Source organism: Sphaerodactylus townsendi, linkage group LG02 (genome assembly GCF_021028975.2).
Source record: "Sphaerodactylus townsendi isolate TG3544 linkage group LG02, MPM_Stown_v2.3, whole genome shotgun sequence".
Lineage (NCBI taxonomy): Eukaryota > Metazoa > Chordata > Lepidosauria > Squamata > Sphaerodactylidae > Sphaerodactylus > Sphaerodactylus townsendi.
In genome coordinates, this window is record NC_059426.1 from 22,351,799 (window position 1) to 22,376,034 (window position 24,236).

The 24,236-nt window shown below is 42.1% G+C and overlaps 1 protein-coding gene across 7 annotated transcripts in view; it reads left to right on the forward strand.

Annotated features, from left to right (window-relative positions):
* Positions 1 to 24,236, forward strand: part of NCKAP1 (NCK associated protein 1) — a 73,594-nt gene that overhangs the window by 35,988 nt on the left and 13,370 nt on the right. For 4 of the 7 annotated variants that reach the window (XM_048485945.1, XM_048485946.1, XM_048485949.1 and 1 more), the window contains 14 exons: positions 2,300 to 2,437; positions 4,072 to 4,120; positions 5,288 to 5,444; positions 8,005 to 8,061; positions 11,314 to 11,410; positions 11,597 to 11,703; positions 12,647 to 12,779; positions 14,297 to 14,387; positions 16,031 to 16,089; positions 20,429 to 20,574; positions 21,605 to 21,737; positions 21,996 to 22,115; positions 22,478 to 22,617; positions 23,999 to 24,130. In XM_048485945.1, coding sequence (XP_048341902.1) covers positions 2,300 to 2,437; positions 4,072 to 4,120; positions 5,288 to 5,444; positions 8,005 to 8,061; positions 11,314 to 11,410; positions 11,597 to 11,703; positions 12,647 to 12,779; positions 14,297 to 14,387; positions 16,031 to 16,089; positions 20,429 to 20,574; positions 21,605 to 21,737; positions 21,996 to 22,115; positions 22,478 to 22,617; positions 23,999 to 24,130 — 1,559 coding nt within the window. The remainder of the gene's footprint in view (positions 1 to 2,299; positions 2,438 to 4,071; positions 4,121 to 5,287; positions 5,445 to 8,004; positions 8,062 to 11,313; positions 11,411 to 11,596; positions 11,704 to 12,646; positions 12,780 to 14,296; positions 14,388 to 16,030; positions 16,090 to 20,428; positions 20,575 to 21,604; positions 21,738 to 21,995; positions 22,116 to 22,477; positions 22,618 to 23,998; positions 24,131 to 24,236) is intronic. The other 3 variants (XM_048485947.1, XM_048485951.1, XM_048485952.1) reach the window with 1 other exon arrangement.

Here is a 24,236-nt window from a genome sequence, read left to right on the forward strand (position 1 = left end):
TCAGAGTGGTTTTGAACCCAAGTCTCCCTGTTCCAAGTTCAGTACCCTTTTTACATTGTGCTGGCTCTTCTTTACCTTTTTCTAAATGCCATTGGGTTGTATCCTGCAAGCCCGAGAGCCTTTGTAGAGATGGATCTTCCCCTTCTCCCAAGTAAACCTTTTCTAAACAGGTAGTAGGGTTGCATTGTACAAGATTTTATTATCTTACTTGGATAAAAAATTTTAGGAACTGTGGTCTATACTGCAGTGTATGGCTTATTGCAAGTAGGATCCTATTATGTAATTTTTGCACCACTTAATGTGTCCTGTGAATACTGATGCTGTGCTGCAGTTCTTTCAGGTTGGATCTGGACTTGTGCAGTCCTAATGCATTTTTAATTGAGTGCCTCAATTTATTGACTGCACTAACTCACTATGTGTAATCTGCCTTGAGTCCCTTTGACAAAGACAAACTATAAAGCTGTTACTGGGAGAGCTACTGGGGCATGGTGATGACATAGAGCAGTGGTGGCGAACCTGTGGCACTCCAGATGTTCATGGACTACAATTCCCATCAGCCCCTGCCAGCATGGCCAATTGGCTTCTTCAACAGTGGCTTCTTTTTCACTGAGCCTGGTCCTCAGAAAAAAAAAGTTTGCATTGGTTGCAAGCTGGCCTTGTTGCATTCTAGTGGATGGAGGATCTGCATTCAATTGGCCATGCTGGCAGGGGGCTGATGGGAATTGTAGTTCATGAACATCTGGAGTGCCATAAGTTCGCCACCACGGACATAGAGCAAAGACATCCCACCTCTGTCCAGGAGAAAGAGAAAAGGGCCCATGAGTGCTTTTCCTTCACAGTTTGTAGAATCCAACCCATTACATTGTGTTAACTAGGAAACTCCAGTAAAAAGTATTCTTCTTCCTGAGCAAAACAAAGTAGCTGTTACTTTATAGGTGCTGTTTGTAAGCCTGACTGGAACCAGAATTCAGGGCCGTTTTCTGCTTTTTCTGTACTGTAGGTTGATTGTGATCTTGTAGCACAAAGTGGATTTGGTTGTCTTTGCAGGGGTAGCCTCAATTCTTGTTTTATTTATTGAGTGCTGGTTTCTAATGGCTCGTCACTTAAATGATAAAATGTTCTCAAGTGAACTTACCCCAAAAGAAGAAAACCTGCACTGCAGTTGACCAGAGTTACTACTCTATAGAAGCCCCAGGCAGAGTAGCTGACTGTTGAACAATCAGGGATGGCACGCTAGACCACTCAGGGGGCCATCTGCAGCCTTGGCAACCTCATAATACATGGAAATCCTGCCCAGAAGTGCAGCCATGGCTCTGGCTGTTGGCATCTTCCAGAGATGTGGATGCCAGTAAGAAGAATATGTTTCTTGGCATATAGCGTAAGGACAGGTGTTTGGAGCCCCTTGTAAGGTTGGTTCGGTTTGCTAGAAGCCTGATTCAACCTTGGATCTACATTCCTGCTTCTGGGCGTCGTGCCCAGACCATCTTTATCTCTCGCTTGGCCTTGCTGCGTGCTTGCTACTGTTCTGTGTGAATCTGTCCTTGGTGGGAATAGTAGGATGGGAAAGAAGTGATGTTTGGGGTTGGGGTTTCAGCGGGAAAACGGCAGCCTGTAAAAGGCGGCTGCTTGGGAGGGTCTGGTCAGAATTTGCATTGTCTGTAGAAGATCATGATTGCCAGTTCAATAAAGAGCTTTTAAGGTTACTTTTGGCCTGGACTTTTCTGATTGCTTTCACCCCTGGTTGTGATATGAGTGTGCCCATGTCAATACAGTTATTTGTTGCTTGGAGTGTTGACTTAAATGTGTTTTTTATGAAACTTTTTTTTATTTTTCAATAATAACAAGGAAGGAAAAAGAAGAGTAAAAACAGTAAGGACAGCAGTAACAGAAAATAGACCATATCTTGGTTACAGTTCTGGGCGCTGAAAGAGTTAATATAATTATGCCAAATGATGCTCTATAAAATCTTAAAATAGTCAACGTAATTTACATTTTTTTTAAAAATAGATTTTTTAAATAGATTCTGTTGAAAAGAAGATGGTAAAGAAGCATTAATATGTAATTGCTGTCATGTTCTAAGATTTTGAGTTCATGCGGAGTTAAATGTTCATCCTTTCGTTTGTTTCAGCAAGCTGGGAAAAGCTATGTGTCTCGGTAGTAGTGCAATAGAGAGATCAGTTATTAAATGCCCTTATGTTGTTGGTAAATCCACAAACAGTATTTGTTGTACTGAATGGGTAATTGCTTGAGAACATGTCTTCTGTATTTATTACTTTTGTTGCTGTTGTTGTTGTTCTAGGCCCTCTCCGATGCTCTAATCTCGCTCCAAATGGTCTATCCTCGACGAAACCTTTCCGCCGACCAATGGAGAAATGCACAGCTTTTGAGCCTCATCAGTGCTCCCAGCACAATGCTTAATCCTGCACAGTCAGACACAGTATGTTTCTATGACTGGTTTGAATAAAGAGGAAAGAGTCAAGTGTTTGATTCTCGCGCTTGATTAGTACACTGAGGGTGTGGGCATGCACCATCCAACTGGGTGTATTTTTTAAAGTCATGCTGTTGCAGTTCCATGACCACATTACTGCAAGATGGAATTTGCAATTGCTTGTAATTTTATGCCATTGTGCTAGCCTATGCCTCTGTTTTTTAGGCCTCTTGATTTGTTCCCTAACAAAAGTCGAGCAGAACTGTAGATTGTTAAAACGGGATTTTATCTTGTTAGCTCAGCCTGTCTTGGATAGTCAGTTTTGAATTACAGAATCCAAGGGTTTCGATCCAGAGACGTGTGAGTAGATTCCCATTAGCATAGTGTTCTTCCTCCTGCAGTTTGTGTGTGCATGTGAGGCACAGTATTTCTGGCTTTGGCAACTCCATTCCCTTCAACTCTCCTGGCCATGTTCTGTTGCTGTCCCTGAGGCTTCCCTGACCTTCAGGAACAGCTTGAGGGGTGGGGGCATCAAGGGCAGCTATGAGAAAGTGAAAGCAGAAAAATGTCTCTATATCAGAATTCCGTAATCTACTAATCCTTTTCTGCATAGGTAGACTACAAGTGGGGGTGGGGGGTTAATTGATGGTAAAAGCTTCTGAATTATTTTGAAACTTATATTTCTGAATCCAGGAATCTTCTTTGTTCAAATACTGGAGATGCATTCCATTATACATTCCACAGTTGAATGTGTCTCTGTGTTTAAACACTTAAAACAGAGATATTGCCAAGATAAATTGTCTTCTTTTAAAGCTTTATTGATTATTGTAGTTCATGATTATGGTTACATCCATGTTAAACGAGGGTTGAGGTTGGGGTTAGGGTTAGATTCTGCAAAGATTGCTGTAGCAGCTAACTGTAGGTTGCTTATTCTCCAGAAGTGTCTGTTGCAGCCATTCTAAGTGTGAATTGATCCACAGTTGAACACAGTTTGGGAAGTGTTCTTACAAAGCCAGAGAGTGTAATTAATTAATCGTGTTCAAATAGTTCCATCATATCTTGCCAGTTCTGAGCCAGGAGTATTTTCTGTTCATTCTGTCACTGTACCAGATTGTTGTGTGCATATTCTATTTTTCTTGGAATCGGACAGGTTCACCACTAAGTTATCCTGGCCCTCTAGTTCAAGGGTAGGGAACCTGCGGCTCTCCAGATGTTCAGGAACTACAATTCCCATCAGCCTCTGTCAGCATGACCAATTGGCCATGCTGGTAGGGGCTGATGGGAATTGTAGTTCCTGAACATCTGGAGAGCCGCAGGTTCCCTACCCCTGCTCTAGTTGAACCTAATTCTGAACTGAGTTCTGTACTGGGACTATGCTGTTTCAGGGTATGCTCTTACAAAGGGCAAGCAACACTTGCTATATTTCTAATGGATATGGAGAATCCTGAAAGGTATTCTTCAAGCTCTTCTGTATTCTGGAAGGGCTTACATTTCCTTTGATTTGGGACTGGTCTGCCTTAAAATCCTAACAGATACTAATGAGACATTATACCTTGCATTAGTCTTGTTTAAGGAATCGTACCTAAAGCTCATATAGTGTTGCTGTGAGTTATTTTATTATGTCAACTTGTTTTTCCAAACAGATGCCATGTGAATACCTCTCTCTGGATACAATGGAAAAATGGATCATTTGTAAGTTAAATCTATTTGTGCTCTTGTGGCATCTTACACTCTTTGAGAGTCCATACAGATGGAATCGTGGTTAAAGGAAAGGGATCGTTAGTCAGTCCCATAGTTCCCTTACCCTCATTAGCAAGTTTCTTTGATTGTCCTGAATCCATATTTAATGGTTGCATCAGCATCATGGTTGGCCAGAGCTAGTGCTATTTAGGGCTTGCCATTAATCCAGTATCAGCTTAAAACCTAACAGGTTTCAAAGCCAGGTTATTAACATCCATCATTAACATTGTAGACAAATAATTACTAAACTTGATTAAGCCCAGCAAAAGAGAGGAAGGTGGAATTTATAGGCTGAGAGAGAAATAATGTGATCTGATCCTTTGCCCTGTTAAAAGAGCAGGCGATATGTCTGCATCAGTTCTCATTTTCCAGTTCTTGAGAATTACGATCCAGACAAAGTTGATGTTTTGGTAGGAGAGTTAAGTGTGTGCATAAATTTTCATCACTGAGATAATTGGGACTTGAAAATGCTTGATTTGGACTAGGTCATGCCTTTTGTATCTTGCTGAACGGCCAGTTAGAGAACTTATTGGTACATCCTTCAGAACATAATTTTGCTAAATTCTGTATTAGATCCAAAAGCCATCATATGAATGGATTGTTTATCAGGTGGATTTGCCATTGAATCCTCTTTAAAAAAAAATAACAAAAAAGGTGCCTGCGTCCAGATGTGTTCCGTTTACCAGGTTTTGTTCTGTTTTCTGGTGGTACTTACCAGTACAGAAAATGGATACCTTTGTGGTGGGCTCTCCCAAGTCCCACATTCAAATTGTAACCTTTTATATGTTTTTCTAATTGATTTTTAAAATATCATTTTATGGTGTTTTTACAATTGTTGTATTTATACTGTCAGCCACCTTGAGTTAGCTAATGTTTTAAATAAATAAATGGTGCAGCCATATTGGCACTTAAAAAAAAACCAAACAGAAAAAGCACTGGTTAAGACTAGTTTCACATGTTGGCTGAGGTAAAATTATTATAATGTATTTTTGTTTGTCTTGAAATCATGACAGTATATTGGTAGAAAACATTGCTTTGTTTTAATGTTTGTTCGTAAAAAAAAATTTTTAAATCATCGCTTGGCTTCATTTTGTGAGTTTTCCCCCTCTCTCTTCAAAGTTGGATTTATTTTGTGCCACGGGATCCTGAATAGCGACGCGACGGCTTTGACTCTTTGGAAGCTTGCCCTTCAAAGCAGCTCTTGCCTAGCCCTGTTCCGAGACGAGGTTTTTCACATTCACAAAGCTGCAGAAGACCTGTTTGTAAACATAAGAGGGTACAGTGTTTACTATAACAGATTTGATTGTATTAGTCTCTCGTTCTTTAAGCTGGGGTCCCCAGTGTGGTTTCTGTGGGCACCGTGGTACCCACAGATGCCTTTCCTGGTGCCCACCTAGTAGTTCTAGACAGTGGGAAGGAGCAGCTGGAGGTTGTGCAGAGCAGAGCTTCTCACTGGTTATTGGAGATCTGATTGGCTGTGCAGATTTTTTAAAAAATGGCTTTCGCAGCAGCTGCCACCACAGCACAAGGCTTTTCACATCATAGTTGGCGGTAAGCCATGTGTATGCAAAAATACTTTCAAATGAAATGTTCATTTTAAAAATCCATCTTAGTAAACAGCCTCTGACTGTCATGGTGAAGATTTACCATTAGAGATATGCATAACCTCACTCCCTGCCATTTTGTGGCTGGCTTTGCCTCCTGTGGCTGCCATTTTGTGGTTGGTTCAGCTTCCTGTGGCAGCCATTTTGAGGTTGCTCCCACCATATTGTGGCAGAATTCCAAAGGTGCCCACAGGCTCAAAAAGGTGGACCTCAGCTTGAAGCGTTGCATGATGTGATGAGATTGTTGAAATAATGAAAACAAGCCTGTCTCAATCTCCAATACAGAGTAAATAACTTGAGAGGTACCAGTAGGATCATGTACACCCTGCAACTTACCTCTAAAGCATGAAATCAATTGCCTGCTTTTATGTAGATGCATTTCAGTCCGTTGTTAAAACTGTTTAAAAATGAAACCTGGGACCCTCCTAAGATCAAATCCTGAGCCTCAGTTTAAGCCAGCGTATCACATAGCACCTGGCACATGTTTTTCCCAGGGTTGTCAACAGTTGGTCAGCATGGTGAAACTGGGTCTAAGGGGGCATCACCACATGAATAAAGGGGACCAGTGAATGAAAAAGAGGTTCACTGCTTCTGAGGCTGCTCTCTTAATTCTAGTTAGCTTTGTGTTTGTACCTTCCCGCAGAAGCCTGGTTCAATCTTTGTGTGTTTTGATAGTTTTTTTAGTTTGAATATTAATTTGGATGTATTTTAAGATAGATACAGCACTCCTCTTTTGCATAGTACGATACATATTCAGTTCTATCAATATAATTACCACATTTACTGAAATACAAGACATTTAAACAAAACTTTGAGGGACTTTTAAAGGGGGGGGACGTAGCTGAAATGTGAATACAAATGTATGTAAAGCTGCCCCCATTCTGCGACTAGGGATGGGGGGATGCCACTCCCATAGTATAGCTGATCCAGGGCCACCCTGCCTCTGCCATGCCTGCAGAGAGGACTGAGAATATGTAAACTAGAGATGGTTTCTGACTATTACTGCTAGTAGAAATGTCAGTCTCTATCTTTGCTGTGAGCAGAGATTCTGATAGATTATTGGAGATTTAATTGTCTTTGCAGATTTTTAAAAAAATGTTGCTTTGGCAACAATTTATCAGACCTTCCTTGGATAACTGTGGTAATTCTAGAGCTAATACATGCCAACGAGCGCTGACCTCCGGGGATGCGTGCTTTGGCAACAGCTGCCACCATAGCACAAGGATCTGCATTGTGTTACAGTAGTTAAACTGTGGCAGTCATTTTGTGGCTGGCTCTGCCTCCCACGGCAGCCATTTTGTGGCGACCATTTTATTGCTGCACCCACCATGCCTTGTCAGAATTCCAAATGTGCCTTCAGGCTCAAAAGCATTGGGGATCCCTGCTCCGTGGTCTTTAAACACCGGGAAAGGGTTCTGCAAAGACTTCCAGCGATTCCTGTTTCCACGGAACACTTTTTTCTGTATGCATCTTCCAGTTCTGTCCATGTCTGCTAAATTGTTTTTAAAATATTAGAATGAACAGCAAAGATGGGAATAAATTCAAGCTGAAGAAGAATAGGTTTTTATACTCTGCTTTTCTCCAACTTAAGGAGTCTCAAAGCGGCTTACAATTACCATTTGACTTCATGCTTTAGAAGTAGCTGAACTGTAAAGAGATGTTGGTTGCTATAAATGTGTGCCCATAAGACCTGGGACTTGTGTTTTTCAAATGTCAGTCCCTCAACCTACACATGCTACATAGTAAACATGGAGTCTGCTGTTTAAAAAAAAACATAGTCCAAAGCTCACTGGGTGAGTATAAAGTACTGGTGAAGAGTGTACTGATATCAGGAGGTGGAACACAGTGTGATAAAGCTTCTTCAGAATTCCTCTCTTGGGCCCCTTCCGCACACGCTGAATAATGCATTTTTAAACCACTTTCACAACTGTTTGCAAGTGGATTTTGCTATTCCGCACAGCTTCAAAGAGCACTGAAAGCAGTTTGAAAGTGCATTATTCTGCCTGTGTGGAAGGAGCCTTGGCGACCAAAAACTTGAGTTGCTCTTTTATGACTACATGGAACCAAAATTCTTCATTTTGAAGACCTCAAAGGCTATTTGACCCTAAGTGATCATCAAGGGCCTGGATCTCTAATGGTGTTCAAGAAACTGTTCCTGTTCTCATGAATCTGCAGAGAAATAGAAGATAAGTGTTTTACCCGCCCATTTGTGTGTTTTATTTACACTTGCAGGTATAACAAACGTATTAATGACATAAGGGAGTGCAAAGAAGCTGCTGTATCCCATGCGTAAGTGTGCCTATTGAATACTGCGCATTGTACGACTGAAACTTATAATTTATTAGATCATGTTGAAAGCTCTAGCTTGGACACAGTGATCCCATTTTGTAAGCCGAAGCCACTGGTTTTCATATGTGTGCAGGGGAATTTGCCATTTTTTCTTTGCCCTACTGCTTTTTCGTGCACTCTTTTTACTCTACATTGGAGGGATGGGCTGCAGATTGGGTGTGAGAAACTGGCAGCTCCACATTCATCCATTCCTTCTTCTGATCTGCCTAGCTCTGTGTTTTTGCACCATGGACCCTATTGTGGTTCTGTGCATTATACCCTGAATCCCATTCTAAGCTACCCTACATGATTGATTCTGGTCTTGGGTATTATTAGTATGTTATTTGTGTTTCGAAAGATGGAAAGCAATGTCATGATTAGGGTGTTGTGGGTTTTCCGGGTTGTATGGCCGTGTTCCAGTAGCATTTTCTCCTGACGTTTCACCTGTATCTGTGGGATGGCATCTTCAAATCCTCTGAAGATGCCAGCCACAGATGCAGGCTACATCCAGCTCGTTCTGGCCTGCTCCAGATCCAGAGATGCAGGCTCCAGATTCTCTGCTACAGATCCTCTGAAGATGCCAGCCACAGATGCAGGCGAAAGGTCAGGAGAAAATGCTACTGGAACACAACCATACAACCCAGAAAACCCACAACACCATAGTGATTCCGGCCATGAAAGCTTTCGACAATATAATGTCATGATTCCTTTTAGAAGGAATCCCATGTTTTGCCACGGCCCTCTTCAGCTTTGTACATCCAAGATTTTGCCTATAAAGCTTAGAGACAAAGTTGGCCTGTAAGACTGTTGAATTTGACTTTGCAGGCACTGGAGTATTTGTTGAGCATTCTGCTAGTGGTGTAAAAGCAGTAAGGATTTATAAGTGCATTAATCCTGGATCTTAAAAGCCGAAGCGAGTGAATTACAATCTCTATACACACTGCTTGGGTTCCAACCCACTAAAGGAAGACGAATCCATTAGCTGGATGAAACACTCTTCCTCTTGCTGCAGCGCACTGATTCCCCTGAAATGCTGCTCCCCTCGGATGGGATTCTCAGAAATATTGTGAGGGATTGAAACCCTGCAGAGGGAGAATGAGTGGGCAGAAATCCATTTGGTTAATGGGAGAGGATTTCCATGAGATGAAATCGCCATTAGGATCCATCAGTGGCGTTCCTGCCTAGGGACAGGGGGTACCCTATGTCCCCGGGCGCCCCCCAATTTGGTCACGTGGGGGGGGGGCGCGCCAACATTTTAGGGTCGTTTTGTGTTTTTAAATGTTTTAAGTGTTTTTTCACGTTCTGGCCTGCAGGGGGCGCAATTTTAAGGCTAGCAGCACGAAATTTTCAGGGAACCATCCAGAGGCTGTCCTGATGATACCACCCGAGTTTGGTGATGTTTGGTTCAGGGGCAGCAAAGTTATGGAAACCCAAATGGAATGCCCCCATCCCCATTGTTTTCAATGGGAGCTAACAGGAGATGGGGGCTACCCATTTGAGGGACCATAACTTTGGTCCCCCTGAACATAACTTCACCAAACATGGGTGGAATCATAAGAATAGTTAACAGATGATACCCTGAAAATTTGGTGGCACTAGCTTTAAAAATACACCCCTTCCAGGCACCCCAAGAAATTTGCCCAAGATTCTTTGTTTTGCAGTGACTTTGCTCCATTGTAGCCAATGGGGAATTTCTGAGTGTGTAGGCAGGCTGCACATTTTTGAAGATAGAGGCACCAGACTTTCAGGGTGGCTCCAGGAGGGCCTCCTGGTAATAGCATCCAGGTTTGGAGACCTTTGCTTCTGGGGGTTCAATTTTATGGGCCCCCAAAAGGCTTATTTTGTTTCCCCGCTCCTGCATATGAAAGCCTGTGGGCTGAGTTCTCTCAGAATTCTCTCAACTCCCCCCCCCCACTCCAGAAGCAAAGCTCACCAAGCTTGGATGCTATTACTCAGGGCCTCTTGGAGCCACCTTGAAAGTCTGGCACCTCTATCTTCAAAAATGTGCATCCTGCCTCAGAAATTCCTCATTAGCTACAATGGAGCAAAGTCACTGCAAAACAAAGAATCTTGGGCAAATTTCTTGGGGTGCCTGGAAGGGGTATATTTTTAAAGCTAGTTCCACCAAATTTTCAGGGTATCATCTGTTAACTATTCATATGATTCCACCCAAGTTTGGTGAAGTTATGTTCAGGGGGACCAAAGTTATGGTCCCTCAAATGGGTAGCCCCCATCTCCTGTTAGCTCCTATTGAAAACAATGGGGATGGGGGCATTCCATTTGGGTTTCCATAACTTTGCTGCCCCTGAACCAAACATCACCAAACTTGGGTGGTATCATCAGGGCAGTCTCTGGATGATGCTCTGAAATCATGGTGCTGCTAGTTTTAAAAATGCGCTCCCTGCAGGTTGAAAAAACACCAAAAATAACCCCCCCCCCCCCAACCCAAATACCTTGCATTCACATTTGTTCATATTTGGGCAGGACGTAATCGGACAATTTTTGTCCGAATGTGCCCAAATTTGCCCAGATTCCATCTGAATCTGCTATTTGTTTCATCTGAATCTCCAACCCTCAAAAGTGATGCTGTTTCAGGGTGGGGGAGAATCCACCCCCAAACAGCATCACTTTCAATTTTGTTTTAACCGGGGACCCCAGATTCTCATTTTAAGGTGGATTTAAAAGAAGAATCTGAGCTCCCTAGTTTAAACACCATTGAAAGTGATGGTGTTTGGGGGTGGATTCCACTGGAGGTATTTTGTGAGAGATGATGCTGACATTTGTTTGGTAAATGTTTTGCTGGGGGTGATTTGTGAGAGATTTACTTGCTTAATACCCACTTGCACTGGCTTGGAGTTGTTTCTCAGGCTAACAACCTACCTCATAGGGTTGTTGTGATTAGGAAATTAGGAAAAGAGTTGGTGGGGAGAGAGCCATGTATGTTTTGCTGGGAGTGGGAGGTGTTTTGTGAGCTGGTGCAAAAAATCATTGTTTGTTCATGGTGGGGGAGGGTGGCCGCCCATACGCCGGGCCGGGGGGGGGGGCACCAAACTCAGGTTTTGTCCCCGGGCGCCAGTTTGCCTAGGTACGCCCCTGGGATCCATGCTTGTATTTTGCCTCATCCAGTACAGGCTACTTATAGTCCTCAGTACTGCTTGAATTGTGGTTTTGGATCATTGTTGAGTAATCACAGTATTTTTATTCTCGAAACAGTGGTTCAATGCACAGAGAAAGGCGCAAATTTTTACGGTCTGCACTGAAAGAACTTGCTACTGTCCTGTCGGATCAGCCAGGGTTGTTGGGGCCCAAGGTGAGTACAGTTTACCTGTACCATAAACTGAAGAATAGCTCATTTGGCACTTTCTCCTCCGAAAATTAATTTTGGGTTGTGAACATACTCTGTTTATAGAGTGGGACTCAGTTGCATTTTCTGTATCCATACAATATATGGATGGAGAAGAAACATGTAAATGCATGTTCTTCTTTTTTCCTCCAGGCACTTTTTGTATTTATGGCGTTATCCTTTGCTCGAGATGAAATTATTTGGCTTCTTCGACATGCAGACAATATGCCGAAGAAGAGTGCAGATGATTTTATAGATAAGTACGTAAATGTCTCACATTGCTTGCATCATACTGAACACCAAACCCCTAGCTGCTGTGTGCTGCTTCTGGTCTCTGCTGATGGTATGCCACAGCTGGGATTGCTTTGATTGGTTTTGGGGGTGATACGTGAAGGGTTTTGCCTGGGCACTTCGCTATGATTGCCTAGATCTTTCATCCTTAGATAAAAGGAATGTTTCCTTCTTGTGCAACTGCAAGAAAATGGAAGGCCTTAATTTTGCACGTTAAATTCGGTGTTATGTCAATTTGTTTTTAAAGGTATTTGCAGTGTATTGTTGAATTCTTTTACTGCCAAGGTCAACTGACTATTGTGGGTTTTTCAGGTGTATGGCTGTGGTCTGGTAGTTTTTGCTCCTAATGTTTCGCCTGCATCTATGGCTAGCACTTTCTCTCCCACACATCTTACCATGACGTGCCTTTTACGGTAGCAGCCATAGATGCGGGCGAAGCCTTAGGAGCAAAAACTACCAGACCATGGCCACACAGCCCAGAAAACCCTCAATAGCCACATGTCATTGCATCTTTGGCAAATGCACAGGCGGGGGTAATGTGGCATTCATTCTGATTCAAGAATTAAGATGAGTGATTTGCCTGCATGTGATGTTCTGCTTTTCTGTACAAAAGCAAGATAGCAGCATGAGTGCTCAGTTAAGTAGTGTCTGACATCATGGCTGATTTCTTTAGTGGATTCCTCTTTTAAAGATGTTTATCTTTCTCTTTGGCCCACAATGCACAAAGTGATAAGACAAAAACTTCTAAAAATGGGGGAGGGGCAGGAAATAATATTGATACTAACAAGTGAATCACGAAACCAAGTGGGAGAAAGGATATCAGTGGAACAAGAAAGCTAACTTTAATTAGTTCTAGGTGCTTATTGGGGATTTTTCTTTGCTTTCGGCCAACATTTCTTTTTTGTTCTAAAGGCACATAGCAGAGCTGATTTTCTACATGGAAGAGCTCAGAGCACATGTACGAAAGTATGGCCCGGTTATGCAAAGGTATTACGTGCAGTACCTTTCAGGCTTTGATGCTGTTGTCTTAAATGAACTTGTGCAGGTGAGTGGTGTGTTTTTTGTCGTAAAAATCTAATATGCATTTCATGTTGATTTTCAGCGTAATAGGGAAATATTAAAAACTTTTAAAAAGTCCTGTATCCTTGGTTTTTTAAGGAGGATGAGGTAGAGTTCATAATACTGGATTGCCCCAAGATTAACTATGAATATATTAGTGTTAAAGAAATATGGGGATCCCCTACTAATTTTATTACTAGTCTAATGGAGATATAGTTACTGTTATAGTAATTGCAATGAGTGATATCCTTTCAGCAGCCAGTAGATGGGGCTCATACCTTATTTTTTATGGAAAGTCTAATAAATGATTAATCTTTCTGCAGTATAATCATTCTGCAGAGATAAAAAGTGCTTCTAAGTATCTTTTTTACATTTAATACTTCCCTTAAATGTAAAGAACACTGTAATTAGAGAAATATACTAAGAGAAATCAGCTATTTAAAAGATGGTTACTTTTTCTTTCCCCCCATACCTTTGACCTTTGATATGCTTTGTAAAATCCATAAAACAACTAGTAGGGCAGAAATGTCCCTTCTATACCATGAGTCTTTCATATCAGCCTGCCCTTTTTCTACAGCACTTTGATTCACACCTCATATTATTCAAGAAGGACCCCCAATCACCACCAGTATATTTACAGGTCAGATAGCTTGCTAGGGAAAGATGGAGAACAGCCACCTCTATGAACTGATTTGATTAACAGCAAAATGAATCCAGTGAATAGGATACAGTTGCATACCTTAGAACTTCAAAACTAGTTGCGTATTTACTGTTGCACTTGAATGAAAATATATTAACAACAACAGCTTGGTGGATTAAGTAAAATCAGTGTTGAGACCATGGAACATTACTAATAAGCCATCTCCTTAGAAGATAAATTTCTACATTTAAATTCTCCAAGTGAAACTGTAAAATTCTGTAAGTAGTCATGTTAGAAGTAAGCACTCTGACCCCTTCTGCACATGCAGAATAATGTACTTTCAATCTACTTTCACAATTATTTGCAAGTGGATTTTGCTATTTTGCACAGTAACATCCAGCTGCAAAGTGCATTGAAAGTGGATTGAAAGTGCATTATTCTGCATGTGTGGAAGGGGCCTCTGTGTACAGCTGCTTTTTTTCTTGGCCCCTCACTCAGCCTGCTCTTGCACATAACCTATACATCCCACAGATGCTTGCCATGACTTTCTTGTACATGTATACCTCTAGCTTCTTGCCATTCTGCACGCTCACTGTTACTCACATTGAGGAAGCGATTGGACTAGCAGAGAATCTTGCTGGAAATCTCCTGCTGGGCACACAGGCATTGATGCCAGGGCAGTAGCGAGGGGGAACTGCGCCCTTGCCACGCCCATGCCTGGGGCAAGATGCCCCACCTTGTCCCCTGGCAGCTACACCCCTGATTGATGCATTCTCTGCTTTAGCTGTTGATGCTTACTGATGCTTTGGTAGAAAATGAAATTATTACTATGTCATAAAATATATTCTGGTTTTAACTTTTAGAATCTTTCTGTGTGTCCTGAAGATGAGTCTATCATCATGTCCTCTTTTGTGAACACCATGACTTCCTTAAGTGTGAAGCAAGGTAACTCATGTGTGTATTTATTTTTACTGTATACTTGGGGCTACACCAAATGTAACACTTTCAGCCTTACTGACTTTTAAATGAATGAATAATAATTGGGAGGGAATGTGGTTCAGGGAACTCACGTAATCTCCAGTCCACAACCAGAACCAGTTTTTCTTCCTCTCTGCACTCTTCCTCCTCCCACAACACTTAGCTGAAGCCCAACCCTCTGGCTCATGACGGTATACCTCATCAGAATGGAAGACCACCTTACCCCATATGTCCCGACTCGATCCCTCTGTTCAGTGGAGGCGAATTTGTTGGTGGTCCCCTGCCCCTGTATGATGCGGCTGGCCTCTGCCAGGGCCAGGGCTTTTACGACCCTGGCCCCTGCCTGGTGGAACACTCTTTCTCCCGTTGTTAGGGCCCTGTGGGACCTTGGGGAGTTGCGCAGGTCCTTAGAAAACTGGGCTGTTCCACCAGGCTTGGGGGCTGGCCGCTGAGTTACTGCCCCTTCCTGATGCCCTATGTACCATCTGTCTTTTCGGCAATCTGCCTGTCCCCTCCTGGGGTTAGGACCGGACTCCATCCACCGAATTGTGGGTGGGTTGTATCGCTGCTACTGTTTTTATTGGTTTTATGTATTTTAATGATGTTATTCGATGTTCCTCTATATTTTGTTGTTTATTGACCTGTACACTGCTCTGAGCCCTTCGGAGTCGATCGGTTTATCAAATTGAAGCGTGTGCGTGCGTGCGTGCGTGCGTGCATATGTGCTCTCTCCTTGATGTCATGGTTAGTGGAGGGAACCTCCATATTCAGAGGCAGTCAATCTCAGAACAGCTATATTTTTCTATATATTTGATTTGGTTCAGGTAGGTGCCTGTGTTGGTCTGAAGACCTACAAACTTTTAGTCTTGGTATAAGCTTTTATGTGCGTGCACAGATCCAGTGTATATCTGAAGAAGTGTGCATGCACACAGAAGCTTATATCAAGAACAAAACTTTGTTGGTCTTAAAGCTGCCACTGAACTCAAACTTTAAAAAAATTGATTTGACTATAAGGCCATATCAGGGCCTTCTGATGGGTAACTTTCCAGGGCAATTGGCGAGCCACTGTGAAGGAGGAGACTGGACATGATAGATCACTAGTCTGATCCAGCAGGGCTATTCTAATGTGACAGTCCTATTGTTTTTCTACATTTGTTCTGATCCAGTAAAGACTGGGACACTTGGTAGGAACTGAACTGTCACACTTTTAGGTTAAAATACACGAATTTTGTTCAGGGCAGTATCTGTTTTGAAAGGATGCAACTTGTATTCCTTCATTTTTGCAGGAATTGTCTTGTTTCTTCCCTTCAAATTCTGATCTTAACTGCACTAGTGAGTGCTGGGGGTTAATGTGACATGGGCAGAGATTGTCCTTCACAAGCCTTTCCGGGAAGTGTCTGTGGATTCCCTTTAGAGAGCTACAAATATAATAAGTTCAATTCTAGCAAGGAACCCCTTACCTGGCCTGTCTTGAGTTCTTGATGTTCCTACCTTTTGAGTGCATATTCAGGCAACTTGTTTCCATTCAAATTTTATTCAGTAGTATGAAGTGTTTGCTTTGGTGACTACATAAAGGCAGCTTACTGTAGTTCTGTATTTCATTTTCCTCCATTATGCAGTTGAAGACGGGGAGGTATTTGACTTCAGAGGAATGAGACTCGATTGGTTTAGATTACAGGTAAGAGTTTTCTTTGGGCTCATCTGAGCATAAGGATGGATTCATATATTAGAATAACTGATAAAGTCATTAAGTAAATCACCAAGAAAAGATCAGTGAAAATCATTGATCTCCTTTGTTGAAATTTCAGTATTTTGCGAGTAAAAACAATTAGCAAAAAACAATTATTGGTTTGCAACTAATTACGGATTTGGATCCAATGGAATTGTAATGGAGTGCAATTTTCACTGATTCCCTCCTGCTGTAGAACTCTGACACTCCCCTCATGCTGATCCTGTCAATTATATTGGGAGCATTTGGGGCTTTAGTGGGAAGGAGAATCTCCCCTGGATCCATTTGGGAATTTTCCCTGGGTCCAAGCCAGAACCTTTATATCATCATAATTCAAACTTGTCAGTCTCAAAACCTGCATGTATTCCAGAACTGTATCTGCTTATATGCCGAAGCCTTTTTTAGTTCTCCTTGCACATGAAAGATCATATATTTAAAAGCCAAGGCTGAAATTGTAGCCTGCATCTTTGGAAACAAGTTCCATTGAACAGACTAGGACTTTGAGTAAAGATGTGTAGGTTGAACATAGCCAGAACTTTTCAGAAGCAAGAGCTTATGGTGACTGGGTCAGTAGTGTTTCTCAGAAACACAGAAACTAAATGTGTAATACTGTTTTCATTGGTAGACTCATAAACAGTGGTGGGATTCAGCAGGTTTGCACCACTTCGGCAGAACCAGTTGTTAAAATAGTGCTTGTAAACAACCAGTTGTTAAATTATTTGAATCCCACCACTGCTTATAAATATTCCTGATGTGATAAGTATATTGTCGAGCTTAGGGAGTTTAAGGGCAAAACATAGAAGCACATCACTTACATGAGATAAGACAAAAGTAATTCTGCATAGGATCAGCCTCTTGGGTTCCAGTAGGAAGCTTGCAAAATTGTGTTGTTTATAATGTGTAACATAACATTATTAGCAAGAAGAAATAAAAAGGCTGCATCTATTCAAAGGTGATTTAAAAATAAGGCTAATACTTGGTATAAAATAGGTAAAAATTTATTTTATTACACCCAAGAGATTTCCTCAGGGGAATCTGTTAGTCTTGCAGTGGTTTTTCAAAGAAGAGTGTACGATCAGTAGCCAAAGTAACATTTTACGTTAACATAACATGGTTCTTTCATACATAGAAAACACTCTGTCTTCAAGATGTTCATAATGTAGTTTGGGGTTTTGCTCAGTATCCATTCTAGAAACCTGAATTTTACACAGCATTCACATACTCACACACACACTTTACAGGCACTGATGATAAACCAAAAAATTTGGAGCATTTTGTAGTATAAGTAGGTATTGCAGATAAATCCTTTATGCTCCAACCAAAGTGTTCTGCATTATGATTGCCATTTAATTTTAAGCTAACCTCATTCAATTGAAGCTTCATGTGCTGCATATTTTTTTGGATTTGAACCTCTTTGACTAAAGCTAGATCCAGATGTAATTTGAAATGAACTTATCAAAAAGCTTTTTAAAAATGGCAGATAGGCCTGGGTACCTGAAGGAAACAATTCTAGTAAAAGAAGGTACAGATTAAAAGTATGTTGCAAGGGAAAAATTTTTGTATAGGCTGACATGGAGAGAAGGCTGTAAACAGATGTGTAAACTGCTAGGGTGAAGAAATAAAAAAGAAGGAAAAAATGAAATACGCTTTGTTCTCAAGCCGAACTTAAAATAATAATAGTTTCCCCTGAAAAGGTAGAAATGGCGCAGAGAGGTCCCAAAATATTAAGTAAAAGTAATCTGAATTACAGATTTTTCAGAGGGGAAGGTGCACCAGTCATTTGTGTGTTACTGTTGTTTAAAACAGGAGCAACAGGATAATGTACTGCCTTGGGAAGTGCAAGTAGAGAGATAAGCATAAAATAAGAAGTCTGTAATGACAGAGGTGTGCAGCCAACACAGAGTTGAGAAGGTTATGCCCTCTTCCTCAACATTATTTTATGCACACTGAAAGAGCCCTTTTGTAGAAAGGTCACATAGCTAGACACAAAACCTGTCATTTTTCTTGGAAACTGCTTTTGAGATAGCGTTAATGGCCTGGTTTTCCTCAGTTGTTCAAAGGACTTGTACAGCGAGACATGGTTGGAAAAACACTCTCCCTTTTTATGCTGAGTTTAGGGTCTTTTCTTGTTATTCCAGTGGGACTCAAGATATCTTTGGCTACAGACCTAACTTGAATTTTTCAGCATCCTGATTTTCAACTAACAGCTGTGATTGTAGTAAAATAGCACGGACTTGCTATGTCCTGATAGTGCTTTAATCCCAGTAGGATGCTGCTGTGAAAATATTTAAACAACTGCGAGGAACCTCCTTCAGAGAGCATTTTAACAGTTTGTCATTGTACTCTTTATTATAGGTAGATATTGCAAATTCTTTCTTAACATTGTTTAGTGCCGTGCCCCGTCCTGGACTTGTAGGGTCAACTTACCTTAGCTTGGACAAGCCATACACAGCTGGCAACTGCAGCAGGCGGGTCAGGACATGCCGGAACAGGCAGGGCTGGGCTGCTACTCTATGTTCAGTTACAGAGTTTGGTAGCTAATGGAGCCAGCAAAACCCTCATGGCATGTCTGGGAAAAGGGGCAACTGAGGAGGCAGCTTCAGCTCCACCCAGCTTCTGGTTGGGTGAAGCGGTAAAGGGAAGAGAGAAGATCAAGCCACGGGAGGTGGTTGGAAGGGTGGCAGGCCAGGTAGGCTGAATTATCTTCGCTTAGGTAGCTTGGAAGATGTGGAAAGGCAGAGGAACAAATCATGCAATTTCTTCCCCTCTCCAATCTGAAGCCTTTTGGGTCCTCCACTATAGCAAAGACCACGGCCTTGACTGGGGGGTGGGGGGTGGTTGCCACAGTGTTTAGATAACTTCTTGTGTTAATGTATATGGCCGTTTCCGCACGGGCGGAAAATGACGGCCTGGAGACAGTAAAAAAGCCGTCTCCAGGCTACCATTCGCACGGGCGGCGCAGCTGCAGCGCAGCCGCGCCGCCCGGCTGGCCCGCAGCCGGCGTATTCCGAGAACGCTAAGAAGCGTTCTTTTTGGAATACGCCGCCGTGAAGCCGCTGCCGAGCAAACGGCAGCGGCTTCACTGGCACCTCCCCGACCGAGCACTCACCTTGTCCCTGGGCCTCCGGCGCGTCGCTGGGAGCCTGAGGACACGCCCTCCTGCCTTGCGCCGCTCGAGCGAAGCAGCGCAGAGGCCAGAGGGGGGCGTGTCCCCAGGCCTCGGCATTACGCTGGAGGCAAGGGTAAAAGCCAAATCTTGCGTGCGCCGGCGCTCCACTGGCTGTGACTGCCCGCCTCTTCCCCGGACCGTCCGTGTGGACGGTCCCAGCATCTTCGGGTCAGCGCGAGAAGCGCCGACCCAGCCGTTTCCGCCGCCGTGCGGAAACGGCCTATGTTTTTAGAATGTATTGTTTCAAGTGTAAGCTACACACGTCCTGGAATTCTTTAGGGTAGAATGTGGAAATTTAGAAGCCATGATTTTATAGAAATGATGCACGCCATGCCATTTTAACAGACAGCATTATTTATAGTCCACCTTTCTCAGTGGGACTGAAGGAGGATTACACAGTGCAAAATGTTACAACAAATAAGATGAGGCATCTAATAAGATGTCGAGGATTACAAAAATCTGAAACAAAGCATAAAGTATTAGACATGATGTGTTGCAGAATAGACAATGGAGAAAATAGAAAACACTGCAGCAAGAGTAATATAATACAGCAACAGATAATGCATACAGCAACAGGCAACTAGTAATGCATACTGTGCATAATAGTATCGCCCCCAGACTTGTTCCCGTCATAAAAACTGGTTTCCTGAACAATTTGCATTCATATAAGTTTAATAAAGCAGGACATTTTTATAAAGGTAATAAAAATGACCCCCTGAACAATTCTGTTTTACATAGCGTGTGGAATTACAATATGTTGCTTATTCTTTCATATTCAGCCTTTTTTAATGCTAACGCGAGAGTGCAAATGGTATTTTAATAAACCTATTTTCAGATGAGAATTGAGACATCTCAGTCCCTTGCCCTTTATAAAAGCACCTTCCTGAATCATCCTATATTGACATAACCTTATTGCCTTTATAAAAATGCCCTCCTGAACAGTTCTGTTTTACATAATTTGTGGAATGACAATATGTATTTCGCTCTTTGGTAATGAACCTTTTTTAAAGCCAATGTTAGAATACAAATGTTAATTAATATGCTGATTTTCACATAGGAATTCTGACATGCTCAATATAATGAATTATTACTTTTTTATATTCCCATTATATTTTATAGGCCTACACTAGCGTGTCCAAGGCTTCGTTGGGTATTGCAGACCACAGAGAACTTGGAAAAATGATGAACACAATCATTTTCCACACAAAAATGGTAGATTCCTTGGTAGAAATGTTGGTGGAAACATCTGACCTTTCAATATTCTGGTATGTAGTTTAATTTGATCCTTCAACTTTTTTCATGTTTGTGATTTGTTACCAACAAAAAAACTTTTTTTTTGTACATTGTACCATGTGCTTGAACTGGACAAGTCAGATCTTGGTTGTCTTCTGTAGAGAGAAGTGTGACTTGTCTTCAGGATTTTTAGAAAGCAAGCTTCAAAGCTGAAAATGCAGTGCTTGTTTAAAATGCTATTAAAATTGCTACTAGTAATAAATTTTTGAAGCATACTGTGCTAGGGGGTGAAATTGATCCTTATGGGATTTTTGCTGGGGAGGAGATATTTTACATAATATAGTAAATAAATGAAAACCCACTAGAGTCCCATAGGCAATTGGGAATGGTAGTAAGAGCTTGTATTGTCCCTATGGGACATATCTTGTTATTTGAGCTAGGTCAGGGGTAGGGAACCTGCGGCTCTCCAGATGTTCAGGAACTACAATTCCCATCAGCCTCTGTCAGCATGGCCAATTGGCCATGCTGGTAGGGGCTGATGGGAATTGTAGTTCCTGAACATCTGGAGAGCCGCAGGTTCCCTACCCCTGAGCTAGGTAAAGGTAGTCCCCCTGTTCAACAACGGGCCATTACTTACCCATGGGTTGATGTCACATTCTGATGTTTACTAAGCAGACTTTGTTTAAGGCGGGGGGTGGGGGGGTGGGTGGTGCCATTTCCTTCCCCAGTTGTCTTCACTTTACTCCTAGCAAGCTGGGTACTCATTTTATCAGCCTTTGAAGAGTGAAAGACTTGAGTCAACGTTGAGCTGGTTACCTAAAACCGACTTATGTCGTGGTTATCTGCTTAGAAATGCATAGATTGGGCTACTGCGTATGTCTTGGAAAATTTTAGTCTTTTCTTCAGAACTTGCTTCTAGTTGCACCCAGGGTCATGGAAACTAAGTAGATAAAATTTCCGGCATTTTAAATTTCTGATGTGCTTTGTTGCCATATGAATATGTATTAATTTGTGATTGTTTGTTCTGTGGGAGTGAAGACATACCTTTTTGTTTCTGATCAGTTTTTATAGCCGTGCTTTTGAGAAGATGTTTCAGCAATGTTTGGAACTGCCCTCTCAGTCCAGATACTCAATTGCATTCCCGCTGCTTTGCACCCACTTCATGAGCTGCACTCATGAGTTGTGCCCGGAAGAGGTAATTTTGTGTCTTAGTGCAATGCTTGCACAGGAATGCCACCTTGGGGTCAGGCAGTAATTCCAGATGAGATCCTGGAGGGGTGGTGGGGTTTTTTTTTTTTGCCAACTTCTGGCTGTGGAGCAAGGGTCACTGGGGGTGTGGTGAAGAGGTAGTTGTGAATTTCCTGCAGTGTTGCACTCTTAGTTGTAATTAATGGTAAAATTTTAAGGACAGTGACAGTAGTTTAGAAAACAGCTCATTTATTTACCTTGATAGAGACACCACATTGGAGACCGCAGCCTTTCCCTGTGTAACATGTTCTTGGATGAAATGGCTAAGCAAGCTCGAAACCTTATTACAGATATTTGCACAGAGCAGTGTACTCTAAGCGACCAGGTGAGAGAATTTAGCATCCATCTCTTTATGAATGTAGAACTTGTTACTTCATGCCGTTTTCCCTGTAATTCTACTAAAGTTTTGTTAGCCAGTTCTTTCATAAAACATCTCCTGTGCTTCACTTTTAACTAGACTAGTCAGTAACTGTTCTCAGATACCTTTTAGAGCTTTGCTGTCAGTAGGTCAGCATTGTTAATAATACAGGATACAGCCACATAAAATATTGAAAAGGGGGGGGGGCTCTAAATTCTTCACAATCAAAAAGCAGGGTTTCTTCACAAAACATGATTTACACAATGGTGATGACTTTAAATGAACCATAAGTGTTTGGCAACTGACTGCTTCTTTTTTCCTCTCCCAAGTTGCTGCCAAAGCATTGTGCCAAAACCATCAGCCAAGCAGTCAACAAAAAGTCCAAAAAACAGACGGGTAAGAAAGGAGAACCAGAAAGGGAAAAACCAGGAGTAGAAAGCATGAGAAAAAACAGGCTGGTGGTAACCAAGTAAGTTCCCTTTCTTATTATTAATCCTTTCCTGTGCATGTCCTAATTTCTCACATTTTTGTAAAGATCTTCTCAATTTCACTTACATTGTTAACATGCAAGCCCTGTACACACAGGGCCCTTTGTGTGTAGACTGAATGGAGCGGAAAGGCAGAGTGTGTGTGAGCATGGTGACCCTGCCCGCTGTCCCCATCCGATTGTTGACGCAAGCACAGTTCCTTCGTGTGGAGGAATCATCTGCACATATGTTCCCTTCCCATGATCAGCAACATTCAGAAACCATTGTCCCTGATTGTGGGGAGGAGCATATGCATAGACACATCCTTCACATGGAGGTGCCACTCTCACAAGCTGGTGGCCACAAAGGGCTAGCATGCTCGGGGCTATTCTCATTCCCAGTGTGTTTAGTCAGAGCATTGGAGGGGTCATGCATATAGGGCTATGGTGAACAGCTATTCTAACTTCTTGAGTGTCTAGTGTAATTATTTTTAGAAATATTTGTGTATAGGTGCTTATGAGGGTGAATACTACATGAGGGTGAATACATATTATGTATTTATTTATTTATTTATTAAAAATTATACCTTCCCATTCACCTAGGAATGGCTTTATACCCCACCCATTCCCCTAGGAGACCCAGCGTGGTGTAGTGGTTAAGAGCACGTGGATTCTAATCTAAAGAACTGGGTTTGATTCCCAACTCCTCCACCTGAGTGGGGGAGAGGCTTATCTGGTGAACCAGATGTGTTTCCGCTCTCCTACATTCCTGCTGGGTGACCTTGGGTTAGTCACAGTTCTTTGGAACTCTCTCAGCCCCACCTACCTCACAAGGTGTCTGTTGTGGGGAGAGGAAGGGAAAGGAGCTTATTGACCACCTGGAGTCTCCTTACAGGATTGGAAAGTGGGATATAAATCCAAACTCTTCTCTTTTATATGGGAAAGTATACACTAAACTTCTGTTCTGGATAACCAGCCCAAATCCTGGCGATTAATTCCCTGTACCTATTCAGCATGCCTTATTTGTGGTTGTTCATTGAAGCAAAAGTCCTACAAGCATATATTTAAAAATCTTTTTTAAATACTCAAAAATTGGGGGAGGGAGAGAAGGCTGCATATTATAGTCCAGTCTCATCAGATCCCTGAAGCAAAGCAGAGTTAGTACTTGGATGGGAGACCACCACGGAAGACTTTGCAGAGGAAGGCAATGGCAAACTGCCTCTGCTTTCTCACTTGCTTTGGAAAAACCCTTGTTGTAGTCACTGTAAGTTGTTTGTAATTTGATGGCAAGGATTGGGTGGTGGGGGGATGAAGTGAGATGGGTCTATAACATTTTTGTAATTTTTTAAAACTTGGTTTTGTTTTTTGCTTTTGTTTTGTGAAGTCTGGACAAACTGCACACTGCACTTTCCGAGCTTTGCTTCTCAATCAATTACGTTCCGAACATGATCGTATGGGAGCACACTTTCACCCCAAGGGAATACTTAACGTCTCACCTGGAAATTCGCTTCACCAAGTAAGACTGATTGCGCATGTAAATCCTTACTTAACCAAGACATGTGCCACTCTTTTTATGAAATGTTCATTAAGGTGTTCTGTAAAGAGATGGTTAATCAGGTAAG